The sequence below is a fragment of the Rattus rattus genome, chromosome 1 (genome assembly GCF_011064425.1).
Source record: "Rattus rattus isolate New Zealand chromosome 1, Rrattus_CSIRO_v1, whole genome shotgun sequence".
In the NCBI taxonomy this organism is placed as follows: domain Eukaryota; kingdom Metazoa; phylum Chordata; class Mammalia; order Rodentia; family Muridae; genus Rattus; species Rattus rattus.
Window position 1 is genome coordinate 255,313,116 of NC_046154.1, and position 18,042 is coordinate 255,331,157.

The 18,042-nt window shown below is 51.7% G+C and overlaps 1 protein-coding gene across 1 annotated transcript in view; it reads right to left on the reverse strand.

Moving 5' to 3' along the window:
* Positions 1-18,042, reverse strand: part of Celsr1 (cadherin EGF LAG seven-pass G-type receptor 1) — an 86,233-nt gene that overhangs the window by 66,919 nt on the left and 1,272 nt on the right. The window contains exon 2 of the mRNA XM_032890853.1: positions 11,520-12,158. Coding sequence (XP_032746744.1) covers positions 11,520-12,158 — 639 coding nt within the window. The remainder of the gene's footprint in view (positions 1-11,519; positions 12,159-18,042) is intronic.

The window sequence follows — 18,042 nt, forward strand, 5'->3', positions numbered from 1 at the left end:
CTCTGCAGAAAAGACCCCAGAGTAGATGTCGGCCTCGCCCTGAGTCTCACGCATGTCCTATCACTGAGTAAGTGCCCTACCTAGATGTGGGTGAGTAATGTCCTGTCTGCCCAGAGACTCGAGCTGGTACTGTCAGAGCCACTGACCCTCGGTCTAAGCAAAAGTCACAGGACTTCGGCAAATGGGTTTCCTGTTATAGGAAGGAATCAGCTGGACTGTGAGAGCAGTCAGGAAGCTCTAGGAAGTCAAAGGATGCAGGCCCAGAGAAACCACAGTGCAGAGGGTAGCCATGCTCAGTTTAGAAGAGGACACAGGGAGCTGCTGGCCATGAGACCCACTTCAGTGTACCACAGGCAGGAGCAGTGATGATAAAGCAGAAGGCCTGGCCCAGCTGCAGAGAAGCACAGTGCCCAGAGCCTCGGGCCCTCGAAGAGGGCAAGGTGGGCCCCTGGAAGGGAAGGGCAGATAGAGTTTTGTCAACTTAAGTTTTCAACCAAATAAAAAGACAAATCCTTTCTCCTTTCATAAAGACTTAAGGGCTTTTAAACTAGAAAAACTAGAATTTCCAGAGGCACCAAGGGTAAAGCTCAGACCCAATGCACAAAAGGCACACTTGGAGACTGGTAAATTCGGGCAGAACTGAGAAGCAGCAGGGCAGGTGGAGAACACAGCAAGGAAGGGTGTGGGGGCCTGGGTGTGGAGCTAGGATCCGAGCATGGATCACTCAAAGTCAGGTCACAAACACACAGATCCCTAGGGTGGCCTGAAGCCCCATCAGAGCTCAGGCCAGAAAGGAACCTCGTGTCCTGGCAAAGAAAACACAAGGTACCATGCAAGCCACCACACAGAAGCTCCACTACCACAGGAAGGGCTGTGATGGGCAGAATGGCACTTTGGGGCACTGAGAGGCAGGTGTCCATGAGAAGTCACTGAGCACTAAGCATACTACCCTTCCCTCCATGTTTTCACCCACTCATTTGTCCCTTTCCCTACCCAATCACCACACATCCACCTCCGTCTATCCATCCTTCCTCCATCCATTGATCTATCCTTCCAGGAATTTACGAGCCCACTACCTACCTTCCTCCATCCACTGGTCTATCTCTCCCTTCACCCATCTATCCATCTCCCACCCATACAACCATCATCCCTCCGTTCATACTTCTATCCATCCGTTTGCCCACCATTCGCCTGTTCATTCAATGAATTGCCCATCACGGGACACTTTAAGAGCCTGGGGTTATGAGGATGAACGAAACCGCTCCCCGCAGCTGTGGGGTCTCTTAGTTAAACAGGCCAAATGTGGAGGAAATAGAGAAGCTGAGTCTTCAAGCATATCCTAGAGCGATGAGGAAGCTGGGGACAGAGAGAGGTGAGGTAGAGACAGGGTGTGGCCAGGCTGTAGCGCTCAGGCAGAGCAAACCCTTAACCCTCAGGAGGCTGCATTTGGACCTGGGATCCCTGCCAAGCCCAAAGACTCTGAGCAGACCTGAGGCAGAACCTCCAGCCTCCGGTACACCCACACGTAAGCACAAAATAGTTGCCACCCCAGTTCGGCCTTTGGCGTGCCCACCTATAAGCACACACATGCAGAATAGTTCCCACCACAGACCACCTGGGGTCCTCTCCTGGTGCCACACAGCAGCCTCCCACTCCCCTCACCGCCTCATGCTTCTGGAGATATGAAGTGGGAAAGAAGGTCGTGTCAGCAAAGCCCCACCTCACACAAAGGGTTGCACAGCGGTCACTCGGAGCAACCCAGTGCTTGTGACGATGAGGCTCCAGGACAGGAGCAACTGCACACCTGAGACTGCAAGAGGGCATCCTGCAGGCCTGCTTTGCAAAGAAGACCTCGGAGAGCAAACTGACAGGGAGATAGCCACTGACGGTTGCCCTCTGGCGGTTACGGGACCACACCGAGCGTGAAAATGCTACAAGCACCATGAGGGCAGCTGTATCTCGAACCAGTCTGTGCCATCGCCAAGCAAGCTCTTTTCTAGGCAGGCCTCGATGTGAAGGCCCAGAGAAGGTCGGAACTTGTGTCAGGTCACACAGCTGCAAGGGTAACCCATGCCAGCATCAGTGGTGTCTGCAGGGATGGGTCTGTAGTGTGTAAACATCCAGGATCCACACCATAGAAGGTGTCGGGAGAGGATGGTTCGAGCCTCAGGCCTTCTATCAGGCCACCCACTCATTTGTCCCTTTCCCTACCCGATCACCACACATCCACCTCTGTCTATCCATCCTTCCCAGGACAGAAGTTCACTGTCCAACCAGCCAATGGCTCTTGCCTTGCTGGTTATAGATCTATCCCAGAAGCAGGGAGACCACTCACTCCTGCTGGGGAGCCTACTCAAGTACCCAGAGGGTGGGTGAGGGAATAGAACTCATTTGGCATGGGTCCTAGACTGCTGCTGTCACTCCAGGTCCTGACTCCGCCCCTCTAGGCAACTGTCACTCCAGCCCCTCCCCTCTCTGCCCCCTTCCCCATCCAGGCAGACTGCCAGGTTCTAGTCTGTCCTCCCTTCCCCCTTGGGAGTTTCCAGCTTTGTTTGACTTTCTCACCTCCTGGGGGACTGAAGCCTAGTCTCTAAGAACCACAAGCTCAGGTGGCCCAGCCCCTCCCTGTTGGCCAGGCTACCCAGAAGGTCTCAACAGAGGACACCTGCTGCCCCTCCCCAAGGCTACTGGGAGAAGGGGGTAGCTGGTGGGGGCAGGAAGCCCTGAGGCCAGGAGAAGCCACAGTGCTGGGGCTTGTCTAGGGTCTGTCTCTTTCTGATGACTTCATTGTCTTTGAAGCAAATTCTTAGAACTCCAGTCACACCCATTTAAAAAATTTATATATATGTGTGTGTGTGTGTGTGTGTGTGTGTGTGTGTGTGTGTGTGTATGTGTGTGTGTGTATATTGCATTCCAGTGGCAAAGAATCAGATCTCCACTCACTCTCACTGTTCCCTACCTTGAGAAGCCACCTGCCTGTCTGAGGGTTGGGGCCTACGGAGCCTGAGGGGAAAAGGGGGTGTCAAAAGGGTCCTGTACTACAGTGACATTTGGAACGCATCCCCTAGAATACAGCCACCTCCATGGCCTTGAAGCCACTGGTCAGAGGGGACCAGAAGATAATCCACCCTGTGTGGTGTGCGGGGAAGGCTGCCAGAGGGCATACCCACATCCTGATGCCTAGGGCTGGGGCTCCCTTCAGCCAACGAGAGGGGCTCAGGGTGGAGACCTGGAGATTGGAAAACTGACACAGAGGCAGATGGCCCAAGTAACAGCATGCAACGTGCTCTTTGTAGATTTAAATGAACTTTTTAACACAGCCGTTCTCCACCTGAGGGTCGAGACCCCCTTAGGGGCTGCATTATCAGATGCCCTGCATATCATATTCATACATCATGATTCATAACAGTAGCAAGATTACGGTTATGAAGGAGCGATGAATTAATTCTGTGGTTGGGGGTCACCACAACATGAGGAACTGTATTAAAGGGCTACAGCGTTAAGAACTGCTGTCAAACACAATTTCTAATTAAAAGGGTTCCCGCCTTCCGCCTTAGTTCTGGAGATCAAACTCAAACTGCCAGGCTTGTGTTAAGCAGCGCTTTTGCCCCACTGCGCCATCCCATTGGCTCTTTAACACAGTAGTTAGCAGTTGTTACCAGACAGGTACTATGGAGACGCGCTGGGACAGAAGGAAAGAGGGGGGAAGAGAGGAGGAACAGACAGAAACAGAGACAGGAGGGAAGGAGAGGACAAGGAAAGGAGACCTTGAGACTGGGAGGCCTTTGTCCTGCGGGGTGAGGTCTGGCTGGCAGTCTGAATTACACAGAGCAGGCACAGCAGCCAAGTGGGAACTCTAAGGTCTCCACAGACAGAGGGACCCAGGACACAGATGGGACACAAGCGTGCACGTGCGCATGCATACACACACACACACACACACACACACACACACACACACACACACACACACACACACACACACCCCCCTAGTGTATCAGTCCTCAGAAGCCTGTACTCAGCGAGAGCAGAGATGCTGAAGACTTCCCTCAGCATGGGACCCCTCCCCACACAGTGGTGTGCTGAGGAAAGCCTCCTCTGAAGAGGTCCTGTGCAAACTTCTTGCTTGGAATCAATGCCTTCATAGCTCTTGCTCTGGCCCCTATGGTCCCAGGCAAGACAGAGAGGGGCTTTGTCTGATGCTTTGGGGAAGATGGATGGGGCGGGGACTGGCAAAGGGTTGCCTTCCCTAAAGTCCTCTGGGGTCACCACTCAGGTCAGAGGCTCAATTTCTCTATGGAAGCTTGAAGGTCAGAGCTCTACAGTGGCATTAAATGGGGAACAACCAAGCCCTGGCCACACACTGAAGTCAGAGGGTCTGGTAACTCTCTTATGCCTTCAGCAAATTTTTACTGACAACCCCAGCGGGTGCCAGGTGCTGGTGGGGCCAGAGGTAGCAATCACAAATTATGGATCCCACAAAATTATGGCTCCGAGGAAGATTGCACCCCACACCTGAGAACTGGGCCTTTACAACACTCTGCAGATTGAGGTCCATGAGAGAGAGGTGACCTTGGATTACTGAGAGAAGGGACAAAGCCATCACAGCATCCTGTGGCAAACAGGTGGGGAGCACCGAGTGTGGGATGCAAGGGGGGAGGTTACAAAGGGCAACACAGGTAGCTCCTGAGGCTGAGGAGAAAGCAGGATCTCCGCCAGGGCCTGCAAGAGGAGGCAGACTTGCCCAAACCATTCATTTTAGAGCCCAAGGCCCTCACCATTCTCAAGTGAGTCCGTCTGCGATGATCTGCAGCCCTCTGGCACAGACAGTGAACAAAACGGAAACTCCCACACTCTAGGTGAGGGAAGCGAGGCCCCGTCTCACCCATGGCAGAGACACCCAGTACAGAACTGACCGGACAGACTCTGCTTTTCTTACTCACTCTTCCTTGACCATCTGCAAGCTGACTGACAAGCCTCAGGTCACTCTTGTGTCTGGCTCAGACCCCTGTGGACAACCACGCTCAGGAAACTGTCTCTTGGGTTGGAGAGATGGCTCAGTGGTTAAGAGCACTGACTGCTCTTCCAGAGGTCCTGAGTTCAAATCCTAGCAATCACATGGTGGCTCACAACCATCTGTAATGGGATCTGATGCCCTCTTCTGGTGTGTCTGAAGATAGCTACAGTGTACTCATATACATTAAATAAATAATATTTTTTTAAAAAGAAAAGAAAAGAAACTGCGTCTTAGCAAGAGTGCACCTGACCCAGGCAGGTACTTGACATTCACACGCAGGTGATCGAGAAGCACGAGGAATCACGGAGCAAAGGAAGTTCTGTTCCCCGGAGTGAGGGTCTAGCGCTGCCTAAGTCTGGCACCAGTGAGAAGGCTTTAGTTAGACATAGGCTCTTGCAGGTTTAGGCGAGTTCAGAGCAGCATAGGTTGGGTTCCGGATGCATTAATCCAATGGCTGATGTCTGAGAGAATTTAGACCGGGGCGCAGGAAGCATGTACTGTGGAGAGGTGTAGACTGTAACAATGCAGTGTAGGCCAAGTGGCTAAGAAGTCCAGAAGAGACAGGAAGCACCCACCCTTGCAGCCTTCAGGAGGTGCACCTCTTTGGGCATACCTTGACAATGGCCTTTGGGGTCTTCCCTTATACAAACCCAGATTCCTTACTCCACTACCCAGAAGGCCAAGTATGATGGCATAAGCCTAAAATCCTACTCAGGAGACTGAGGCAGGAAGATCATGAGTTCAAAGGTCAACTCCCCAGAGGACCTGCAGGAGGATCATGAGTTCAAAGGTCAACCTCAACTCCCCACAGGACCTTGGTTCAAAGAAAGGAAAAAAAGCGTGCCCAGGATGAGAACGTTTTAGACGTCAGGTTCTTTTTTTAAATTCTGGAACCTCTGCAAATACATAACGAGATCTTGGGCACGGGTACCAAGATTAAACACAAAATTCATTTGTGGTTCTTGTATACATTTTACATGTAGCCTCAAGGTAATTTTATACAAATTTTTAGACACACCTGCATTCTGACTGCAACCCATCACGTGAGGTCAGAAGTGGAATTTTTCCACTTTGGCATCGTGTTGGTGCATGCAAAGTTTGGGGTTTTTGGAACATTCCAGATTTCAGATTTTGGGTTAAGGGAACTCAAGCCAGGGGCTGGTATCCCCAGCCACAAGAGGATGTGGAGTTAAAGGGAGGACCATCCCGGAGGCCAGTCGGCCGTGCCTGGCACTCGACCATGATGTTCAAGTCCACTTCAGTCCTAGCCCTGGCTTTAGGGGTTAAAGTTCACAGACAGCAGGAGTTTCCAGGCTGGACCTGCCCACACCTGATCTCCAAGGCCAGGACTGTAGTGAAAAACAAGGTCACAGAAGTGCAGTAACACTCAACTTCAGGACAGCACAGGAGAGAAATTCTTCGTGTGGCAACTCTGTGTGGAAACAGCCAGACAGCAGGTTAAGTGCGCGATGACGAGAAGAAATGTGATGTCTCTCCCAGAGTCTCAAAGTGTTCGCTGCTTTAGCTGAGATTTTAATTACGGGCAGCGTAACGATTCTCGCTTTAACGGATAATTATCCCCCACATTAACGACTAATGTTAGGGTGTGGGGAGCCACTCCCAGTGCAGCTGAGCTAGACCTTGTAGACTTCAGCTCTCTGGGTGCCCTCCTCCCTGTGCTCAAGGAGGTTTTTCTGCAGGATCAGGACACAGCTCAGAGGTAATGCACCTGACAATGTGGAGTTTTCCTGTGGGGCCCCCTGGCACAGGGTCCCCATGGAGACAGGGACACTAACACTCTACCCCAAACTAAGAGGAGCTGGATAATGTCTACATAACACAGAGGAGAGCCAGCATTTGCTCTAATATTGTTCCCATAAGCACGTAGGTGACTATGTTCTTGCAATCACTCTGAACCTACACAAAACACCTTCAGCTTCAGGAGAGTCCCGCCGTCTGAGGAGGCTCGTAAAGCACATGGGAGAGTACTTCAGGAGCTGGTAGCAAGTTCAAACTGAATACCATGGAGGGTTCCCCAAGCCCTACCTCCTCCTAGGAAGCATATCATGTAGAGGGGACAGAGGAGCTCATGGCCCAGGCCTGGGGCAGCAGCTTTGTATTCAACAGCTGTGCAAGCGCCATTTGTTTGAATTTGCTGGAACATGCTCTGAATGAGGACAGGCAGCAGAGGGGGCGGAGGGACCCTAAGAACAGGGATCAAGTCAGGGACACCCAAGGCTAGCTTTAGTTGTGATAGTGACCACCCCTCCCCTCTCAGATCTGGATGCAGCTGAAGGGCCCGCCCCTCCTGCTGACATCAAAGCTGTCATTCAGGAATGTACCCCAGGGGAGATGATTAGGTAGCTATTCCCAGGTCTCCCCGAAGTGGAGAGGGGGGAGAGAGTGAGAAGGGGGGAAGCCACCCTAGAAATGCTCTGCGGTGCTGGGCCCCAACTCAATTTGGAGCTTGGCCACAGGCCCAAAACCCAAAGGACCTCAGTGACCAGGAAGGGACACTGGAGACAGACAGGATCAGGTCTCTTTTCACTAAGCAGCAAAAGCAGCAAAAGTTTCACTCTGACCGCAGCACACAACAAATGTCAGGTTCAAGGACATGTCTCCAGCCATGTGGAATGGGATTCCTTCTGCACTGTGCCTCCGTTCCCCACAGATTATACACAGCAGGGAGGAGGTCACCAATGCCTAGCAGAGAGACACAGGGGTGGGAGGGGAAATTCAGGGAACCCCACCCCCCAGGGGTAGATGCATTTGAGATGCAAGGATCTGCGGTGAGAGACAGCAGCTTGTTCTGGGAGGCCAGCAGCCCTTGAACATGGAAAGCGAGGGGCAGTGGGCTCCTAGGCTGCAGCCCTGGGGGTGGGAAAGAACTTTCTACCAGAGAACCTGAAGTCCTCACTTCAAATGAGCTCCAAGTCACTGCTGACTGACGACGACATGAAGCTGATGGAGTGGGCCATGTGGGAGAGTGGAACCATGGATAAAGAGGGCATATGGGAAGTTTAAGGAAGAAATCTATAAAGGTTTCCACGGAGAAGGTGCAAAAGAACCTTCCAGAACCTTCCCAGAGCAGGGAACAGTGGATTCAGGGGGTGCAGAGGATATATAGATGGACAGGAGGAAGCACATTCAGACAGGAAGACTGTGGATAAGGAAGCTAAGACAAGGGGTGAACGAATTCAATTACAAGGAGCAACATGGGATGTTCCGTGGCCACATACAAAAGTATTTAACAGAGACCAAAAAGGTATCCCCCAAATGGAGACTGAGAAACCAGTCATGGAGGGAAACACGATTGTATTTGTTGATGGGCTTGAGAAATAACTTTTTTATTTTCCAAGACAGGGTTTCTCGGTGTAGCCTTGGCTGTCCTAGAACTCACTCTGTAGACCAGGCTGGCCTCACACTCATAGAGATCCACCGGCTTCTGCCTCTGAATGCTGGGATTAAAGGCATGCACTACCACAACCAGGCTGACTATTGGGCTGAGAAATTTATTTACTTACTGGGGGGCATGTGTGGAAGCCAGAGAAAAATTGTATGAGTTGGTTCATTCCTTCCTCTCTGTGGGTACCAGAGATCAAATTCTGGTCCTTGGGCTTGGTAGCAAGTGCCTTTACCCGCTGGGTCATCTCACCAGTGGGGCTGAGAAAATAAGAGACCACACAATACACATCCAGCGCCCATATCTGAAGCCTTCCATCTCATTCCTTTCAATCTATAAGACAGTTGTTAAACCCAACGGTGGTCCCAAAGCAGAGATGTATTCGCAGGGCCATGTCATACATTTCCCTTACAGAGGCCATGGGATCCAGGTGCTCAAGGGCTGGGCACACTCTAAAGCCACGGTGGGTTCAGAAACTCAGGAGAGCTATCCGGACTACATCTCCTGGTGAACACAGTGAGCTTTTCCTGAAATTAACGGATGCCTTCCTTCTGCCGGCCCCTCCTGAGCCTCCTGTCCTGCAACACAGGAAGCCGAGGGCTCCCGGCATGGTTGGGCCAATTCCAACCCCGCCATGGGGAGGCCTAGAGCTTGAGCTCAGCTTACCAAGAAGCAAGAAATTAAAGCTGTGTGACGACAACATTGCTTTCATCGTGAATAAATGAGCGCTATTACCTCCAAGGAGAAGAGAGAGTCCTTCAAAGGCAAAAAATGGAAGAGAGGGGAGGAAGAGGATTGGGGAGAAGTAATCAGCCTTAATTAGCTTTATCTCTAGGGAAATAGCATGATGCTTTCAGTACCCGAAGAGAATCAAATTAGCCTCATGCCGGTCACATCTCCCCGAGATGACAGATGTGGCCACTGTCCCTTTATCATCCTTCTAGACAGGGCTGGGCTGATGAAGAGGAAATCTGAGCGCCTCAGAAGTCAGTTGCCCGCACCCGATGAGTCCACTGCCATTGCAGGGGAACTGTGGGTCCACAGATCCCCAGTGGCCTCACTTACCTGTCCCAGCGTGGTCACATCATACTCTAAGTATCTCTAATAGGTCAGCTATGGTAGCCCCAGGGTTGAAGCCTGGTGTAGAGGCTGTTACATGCCCCCACGCTGATGAGGAAAGACGGGAAGGGTCCTAAAGAGAATACACGACGTGACCTGGGTCACTCGTCCACACGGATAGGGTAATGCTTGACTGAACACTGGTCTGGCATGCAGCACTCTGTAAACGCCTGCAACGGGTGCTCAGCTAGACGGCCATTGCTCACACCCTGGAGAACACCAATCCTTCCTGCAACAGCGGCCTCAGCTTCTCTGTCTGAAGCAAGCTTTCCACATAGGGCCATGTGACAGGGAGGGACTGGGGAAGGAGCCGGCTCCCTCTGCTGCTTCTCTGTCAGGGGGGAGCCAACCATGCAGCTAGCAAGCTGCGGTGCCTCTGGATAGAGGATGGGCGCATTAGAAAGGGAAGTGGGGGGTGGCGTGGCTACCTGTGTGTCCTGGAGGTAGCGCTTGTTTATTGGGTTTAGACTGGCTAAATTCAGAGCGGGGAGGAGAGACAGAGGAAGGGAGTCCCTACACACACACACACACACACACACACACACACACACACACACACACACACACACGCGTGTGCAGGCACACACACTTTGTCCAGCACTTCTGGTGCACACCATCAATCATGGTATCTCCTAGACCCCCACCTTCCTTCCTGCTCACCGCCAGGCACCTGAGAGGCAGGAATCGGGGATCAACACTTGCCAGACAGCAGGAAGAACTGCCCGCATCCTGTTGGCAGTCAGCCACAGACAGGGAGGGGAGCAGTGGAGGGTGGGCAGCCAAATGTCCTTCCCCCTCCTCCACATTTCCAGACAATGACCAACTTGAGATGCCGACGTGCCGGCAGGCCAACCTGGCATCCCATCTCGGGCTGTGAAAGCTCTCCAAGTGACCACCCCCTCCCTCTTGGGATGCACAGAGCCACAGACAACCCACTTTCTCCTCTCTGCTCGCTGCCTCAGTCCTTTCTCCTGCTCCCCACACTCCTGCTAATACCTACAGGCCTCGAGATGAACGCAATAACTGTGTATGCAGATAAGATTCCCACCCTAGAGGGCGGAGATTCCTAGGACGTCCACACTGACGAGACGACCTCCTCAAGAAAGAAGATCTCCGAGTCACCTCCAGTACAAATCAAGTTCCCAAGTCAGGGGAACGTCTTCCAGAGAGACGATGTGCTCAGCACAGAACCTACTGGGAACTGGTTATCCAAGTGGGCTTTCACTGTACAAAATAGAGGATCAAAGACCAGAATGAGATCTGTGAGAGCACAGTGGTGTTTTATACTGTTCTCGGCTATCTCTTCATGTTTTAAAGTAACCGTTGGCTACAGTCAGAGACGCCGTTCTTCAAGACTGGTCGGGACATGCTGAGCTGAGAGTTATCTTCAGGGTGGAGGGAGGTAAATTAGTCTTTGCAGCAACAAGGCATGACTAAAACCGACAAATTCTCCCGGGACCCAGGAAGTCGAAGGCTCAGGGTTTTTACCCTAGCTGCACACAGTTTGGCAGTAACCAATTAAACTGAAAATCTGGAATAAACAGCCTTAACTTTAAAACCGCTCGCAGCTAGCTGAGGCAGGAGGATTGCCATGATTTCAAAGCCAGGCTAGGCTTTGGAGCCAGACCCTGTGTCTCAAAACAACAGAACTCCCTTAGAGGCACGCATGATATCTGATGCATGTGGGTAGCAAAAGCAAGTCTCACCTAGACAGCCCCCTCCTAAAGTCCTCATGAACAGGGAGACATAGGTCCCCCAAGACGGTGAATGAGGACTGGGAGGCTGGCAGCAAGGAAACTGCCACCTGAAGAAACCTTAAGAAAGACGACACGAGTCCAGGACTTGTCTCCTTTCGTCATGTCACCGGGAAGCCACAAGAAATCCTCACACCTCAAGTGCTCTGTGAGCCTCTTTGCACTGTGTGCAAAGCAGGGGTCAGCCCCTGGCAGCCCGTCCATCCGGCAGGCTCCAGACACTTACCTGTGAAGTCCTCAAAGCACTCGCAAGTGTAGCCACCCTCACGACTCCGGCACCGGCCATTGGCCCCACACGGGTTGGAGTAGCAAAGGTCAATTTCAGTCTCACAGTAGTCTCCGGTGAAGCCTGGTGGGCAGCGGCAGCGCAGGCCCGTGATAGGATGGATGGGCCGGAACAGCACCGTGGTGGAACTAATGAAGGGTGCCGAACTGTCGAACCTGAGCACGGACACGCACTTCATGTAGTTCTCGCATGGCTCCCTCAGGCAGATGTTGTCATCGAAGGGCAGCACGCGCTGGGCAGAGATGGTGGTCAGCAGTGTCCGGTTCAGGTAGATCTGCTCCTGCAGGTCCTCGGATGGGAAGAACCGGCCACGGGCGCCCCCGGGGAGCAGTGCCGAGAAGGTCACGTTCAGGATGTTGGAGCTGACGTCCGTGTCGTTCTGGATGTTGAAGACGAAGATGTCATCCTTGGTGGTGGACAGTACCGTGGCCACCCCTTCTACAAAGAGGGATAGCAGTGGGGACAGGAACTTCTCCTGTGACATGTTCTCCAGGCGGACGGTGATGCTGTTGGTCAGCATGTCATCTGTAATGATGGTCACGCGTAGAGTGCAGAGAGCGGTGACGCTGTGGATACCATCTATGGGACACAAGGGGACCTGTGGTCAGTAGGATGCCCAAGACAGTAAAAACTTCTACAACCCCACCAGGGACAGACTTAGATGTACTTGGCACAGGAGAGGCCAGCCTGGGTACCCCTAATCTCACTCCCCACCCTTGATCTCCTCCTACATATCCCATTCTCCTGTTGACACTGCTGACACAGTCTATCCCAACCACAGCTCCCAAAATTTGCCCTTTTCTTACAGAAACCCTCAGTAGACCAAAACCATAGAACAGGGTACTCCAGAGACCATGCCGATTCAGCCCGCTAGCACACAGGGACTTCTCAGCTCACAGACTTCACTCCAGCCACGAAAGACCAGGGATCCTCACTGTACCCTCCCAGAAATCTAGCCATCTCACTCTGCCCCCAAGCTCCCCTCTCTCCTCACTACAACTCTTCCCATCATCCCCCCCACTCAACTCAAACCCCACTGTAGCAGGTCAACACTGGTGCCATTAGGGGAGAGCCACATCATGGCTTAACTTACCTGAGCCTTATCCACCTACCTCTTTACACAGCCAGCATGCAAGGATGCTGGATGGACAGTGTTCTACAAGGGTAGCTAAGAGCTTCATCTATATCTGCTTCATAACAGCCAATGCAGTAAGACCATCTGTCCCTCCCCACCACTGCCATACCCTCCCCCTCCCCTGTCCCCCTCCTCCCATGATGGAGTGTATCCTTTGAATTGGTCAGCACACAAAGGCCAATGGTCCAAGGGAGCCAAGCTTGATCCCATGCTGGAAGCAGAATTTTGCCGCATTGTGTACATGGTACTGGTTTTACAGGCATAAAAGGGGCAAGATAGAAGAGGTCACAGAGACTTGAGCCATGGGTCCAGAAAGTGGCTGAGGCCAGGGAACATGTGGCAGAGTTGGAATCCCCTCAAGGAGGCTCCAGGATGCTATGCACAAAGCACGAGGGTGAAGCATAAATCACAACAAAGGCCCTACAATGTTAGAAATGACAGAACCACAGGATGCTCACCAAGGAGAGCTACAGGCAGAGTGGACTGTGTGTACACATAACCAAGAGAGGCTATGTGTGCTGTAGATGGCAGAGTTGGAGATGCGGGGCCACCTTAGCCCTTTGGACCTGCAGGTGATTCCATTGCCATCCCAGTAAGTAGCCCTGAGTTGCAGGATTCGGGGTTTTCCCCGTACTGGACTTCAGTTTTGCTGGAGTCTGACCATTCCCTGCTGTGTGTCCACTCTTCCGTTCTGGAATGCATTGCTTACTCTGTGTTGTACTTATTAGAAGTCTATAACCTGCCTCTTGATTGTCTTGATTGGTTAAGGGATGACCTGCATCTCAGAAGAGACTCTCCACCCCCACTTTTGAACGGTACTGTCCAAGACTATGAGGATTTTCGAAGTTGGACTGAATGTGTTTTGCATTGTGAGACAGCCATGAGCTTGTGGGGGAAGGGGTTGAAGGTTATGGCTTTAAAGCAATGTCTTGGTGTCCGATAGAGGGTGGACTTGTGATAGGCTTGACGTTGTCTAGGTGTCTGGGTTTTTGTTGTTTTGAGACACAGGTTTTCTCTGTGTAGTTCTGGCTGCCCTGAAACTCACTCTGTACACCAGGCTGGCTTCAAACTCAAGAGATCCGCTTGCCTCTGCCTCCTGAGTGCTGGTATTAAAGGCGTGTGCCACCACCCTCACAATTTTATTTTTCAATTTAAGAAACTGTGGTGGAGCCAGACAAATGGGTCAGTGTTTAAAGGCACTGGCTGCTCTTGCAAAAGACGTGGATTTACTTCCCAGCGCGGTGACTCACAGCCATCTATAATTCCACTCTGGGAGGGATTCTACACCTCCATCCCGCCTTGTAAGCGCCAGGCACACATGTGTACACATATACACATGCAGAAAACATCCACACACATAAAAGAAAATTAAATTTTAACAGAATGTGAACATTCTTAACAACACTGAGAGATATTCTTTAAATGGTTAAGATTATAATCTACATGTATCGAACAAAGTTAAACTCTTTTTGAAAGACTTATTTTATGTAGGTGAGTTCACTGTCATAGTCTTCAGGCACACCAGAAGAGGGCATGGGATCCCATTACAGATGGTTGTGAGCCACCATGTGGTTGCTGGGATTTGAACTCAGGACCTGTGGAAGAGCAGTCAGTGCTCTTAACCACTGAGCCATCTCTCCAGTCCCCACATCCAAAGTTAAATTTTTTAAAAGCTTGATTATAACCCAGGGGTATCACTAGGGCGCATACAGGGTTCACAGATCTCCAGACCTGCCTGCCTCAGTCTACCATCTTCCTCACACCTGTCACAGTAGATGTCTTATAATCCAACTTCCTCACCCCATTTCCCTGTGGCTGCTAATGCCATCTGGAATAAAAATCCATGCCCTGAACCCCACTTACAGCACTTCACAATCTGTGCCCATGGCCCTTCCTTGTTACCATACAAATACTTCCTGGCATCTTGCAATCTCTCAGTCCACCTCAGGGATTTAACGTATGTCTTCATTTCTCACCTCCAGTACTGCATTCCTCATAATCCACTGGCTGTCCCCTCACTACCCAAGTCTCTGCTATCTGCACCTCACTGAGGGCTCTCCAACTCTGAGAACCCTCTTACTGCACTGGTCTCTCGCTGAGGGAGGCCATGCTAAGTGTCCTCCCAGGGTCTCCATGCTGGACACCCCTCCGTCCCCACATTCCCGCTTTTGCTCCTACTCAGGAGTGGCCACGGTCCCATGTATTCCAACTGTTTATGCCTGAGAGTCCCTAAGGACCAACAGGTTGTGTTCTTATAAATACTGTGTGCACTGCTAACTTCTAGAACATTCCCCGGGACTCAGAAGTTTCTGGATAAGACAGTGTGGATGGAAGAATTTTCAGGTTGTGTTCTTATAACTATTGTGTGCACTGCTAACTTCTAGAACATTCCCCAGACTCAGAAGTTTCTGGATAAGCAAGTGTGGATGAAAGAGAAGGGCAGAGAACAGAAGCCTACTGGTTCCTCCACTCCAGCACGGACGGACGTACAAATACCACACAGAGACAGCTATCCACTGAGGCATGTTTTTGTAGCTGCTTGGTTTGATTTTGTCACAGTAGTTTGTCTAGGACAGTGCTTGCTTCCTGGTGGCAGCTGTACCAAAACATTCTTTAACCACACAGGGATTTGTTTGTCCTGGTCTAGGATGTTAAAGGTCACATGATTTTAAATTAAAGGCCTCCTTTCTTGTAGTGAATTGATTGGGTTATCCTGACCCAGGGTTAAAGGGGACCCCATGCCTCAGCCTTCACAGGGACAGCCTGAAAAGGCACAGTAGAGAGGGGCACACCAGAATAAGGAGCCACAGCCTAGAGGCAGCACTCCTTATTCAGAGACAAAGCAAACACAACCACAGAAACGGCTTTGGGTACTGATGTGCTAGAAGCCTGGCCCTGCCTACTGCCTGCCCTGATGTTAACTTCTCCAAGTCTGTAAGCCAGAGGTATGTGTGACTGCGGTGGTCTGGTCTGGCTTGGGTTTCTGAGCCAACCTACAACTTATGAAAGCCTTTGGGGGACACACATCTAAATGCCTGTCACCAAGGTCACCACTGAAATGAAGGACAGGCCACCCTGAGATGGAACATCACGCAGTGAAAAGAGATAGGGACAGAAACCGGTGAACAGGACAGATCTAGATAACACTGCAGTAGACGGGAGCAAACAACCACTTTTACACAGGATAAACCAAGACCGTGTGTGTGTGTGTGTGTGTGTGTGTGTGTGTGTGTGTGTGTGTGTGTGTGTGTGTGTGTGTGTCTCGAGTCCAGAGGACTCGATCTGGCTCTGTCTGTGCCACTAACTTTAAATAAATTCTACTCAAGAGTGGCTTCAGATTTGCTTGAAATGTGTGGAGGAGACATCCTGAAGACTACGTGTGTGCCCACCCCATTAACCACATCACTAAATTAGTGGGGGACAACTGTCATCATGTACGGGCCATATCAGCGCCTACTAACCACAGTTCTGTTTACACTGTCCTCGGGTTCCCTGTGTTTTGACCCACTGTCCTTCTCCTGTCTGGGTCCCCACTCAAAGCCCCAGGTGACATTCAGGCACAGACTCTCCGGGCTGTGGCAGTGTCTCGGGCTCTCTGTGCCCCGGGTCCTGATGGTTTGAGTGATTCTGAAGGCATGGATGCAAAGCTATTTTTCTTCTCCGTACCTTTTCCTGTTTATTTTACAGCCAGGCTGGGTGTGCTGGGTCAGGGCAATCGACTTTGGAAAGCTCTGGGCTTAGGCAGTTCCCCAGACGGGAGCTGAAAGCTTTTCTACCGCAGCTGTGAGAACCGTGCAGAAAACACCCGCCACTGACTTTGCAGCACACCCCAAAGCAGCCCAGTGCTTCAGCATCCCCGAGCGGCTCAACGCAACATCCGTTTTCTCAGAAGTCACCACACTGCCTCAGACAACGGGAAGGAGGCAGAGCACCAGGCTCCAGTATGGCTGCCAGCAGGGCTTCTGAATGCCTGAAGGAACTTTTCTATGTCTCCACAGTGAGGGGTAGAGGTTGTTGCCTTATCCTCTGACAATGGGTGAGGGGGCAGCGGTGAGAAAATGGAGGGAACACGTCCATGACTGCATCCCTATCCCAAAGGTACTTCTTTGAAGGTACTTCTTTAGGCCCTAAAGCCCTCTCAGTGTGGATGGAATGGGAGCAGGGGTCAGAGCTACAGCTTTGAAACCCAGGGCAGATGATGCCACGGAGGGCGAGAGGCAGAGTAGACATCACCAGGTGAGATGGAGGCTGCTTCCCTGAAGTGGACGTGCAGTGAAGAAAAAGTGGCAGGAAAGCCTGGGAAGTGAGAGGGCAGAGGGGGTTCCCTGCCCTCAATGTGCCATGATACAACTGTGGCCAAGTGTCAATTATGACAGCACAGTTAGCCGCTTCATTCTGAGACCAAACTCCAGACCCCATAAGTGGGCAGAACACGGCAGTTCCTATGGTTCCCTGCAATCCCAGGGAAGACTGGGAAACTGAGGCAGTAAGATTACCATGCATTTGAATGGGACCTAGTCCCATCTGCATGGGACCTAGTTTGGGGACACCAGTCACTGGACAAGGGCACCCCAAGTCCCGCATGAGTTGGGGAGCATTATTTAAGCATGGACCACATGAGAACGTGGGGTCACAGTGGAGCAAGACCACAGAGGCAGGGGACGGAAGTCTCCTGACTGCTGCTGGCCTTGTGTGATTTTGATGGGAGGCAGGCAGAAGGGAGAAACCACAGGGATTGAGTCCTCAGCAGTGTGGAGAGGTCCGTAAAGAGCTCTTCACTGGCCTCCTCAAATGAGGGCAGTACAGCACAGAGAGCCGAGCTGAGCCACTCCTATTGCTGGACCGAAAGGCCCCACGATCTCAGTCCTGCCCACTGGAGACTAGGAATAGGGTAGGTTAGTTTCTGACCTATTAGACACCAGAGCCCCGCAGACAATTCAGTGAGACAGACAACTTGAGTAGAAGCCAGGACCATCCACCACTCACTATGGGACCTCGTCCCCTTTTCTGTCTCTAGGTAGAACCACTGCAGCCAGCAGCAGTGTCCCCACCTCTTGTATTCTCCAAGACTCTATATGGGCTCAAAGCTGTGGAAGCTAAACCTCTCCCGGAGGCTGGGGAGGGCCTCCCAGTTCAGATTGAGGCTAGACAGCAGGTGGTATTTGGCTCCTGCCCTGAGGGCATCTGCAGGTTTTGTTTTATCTGCTTTCCCACCCCCTGGAATAAAAGCTGAATGTCAGGAGACCAAGGTGGCAGGAGCTCTTGGGGTGCAGACAATGCTTAGGTGGTGGGGCATGGTCAGGCATGGTAATGGTGGCAGTGAGAGAA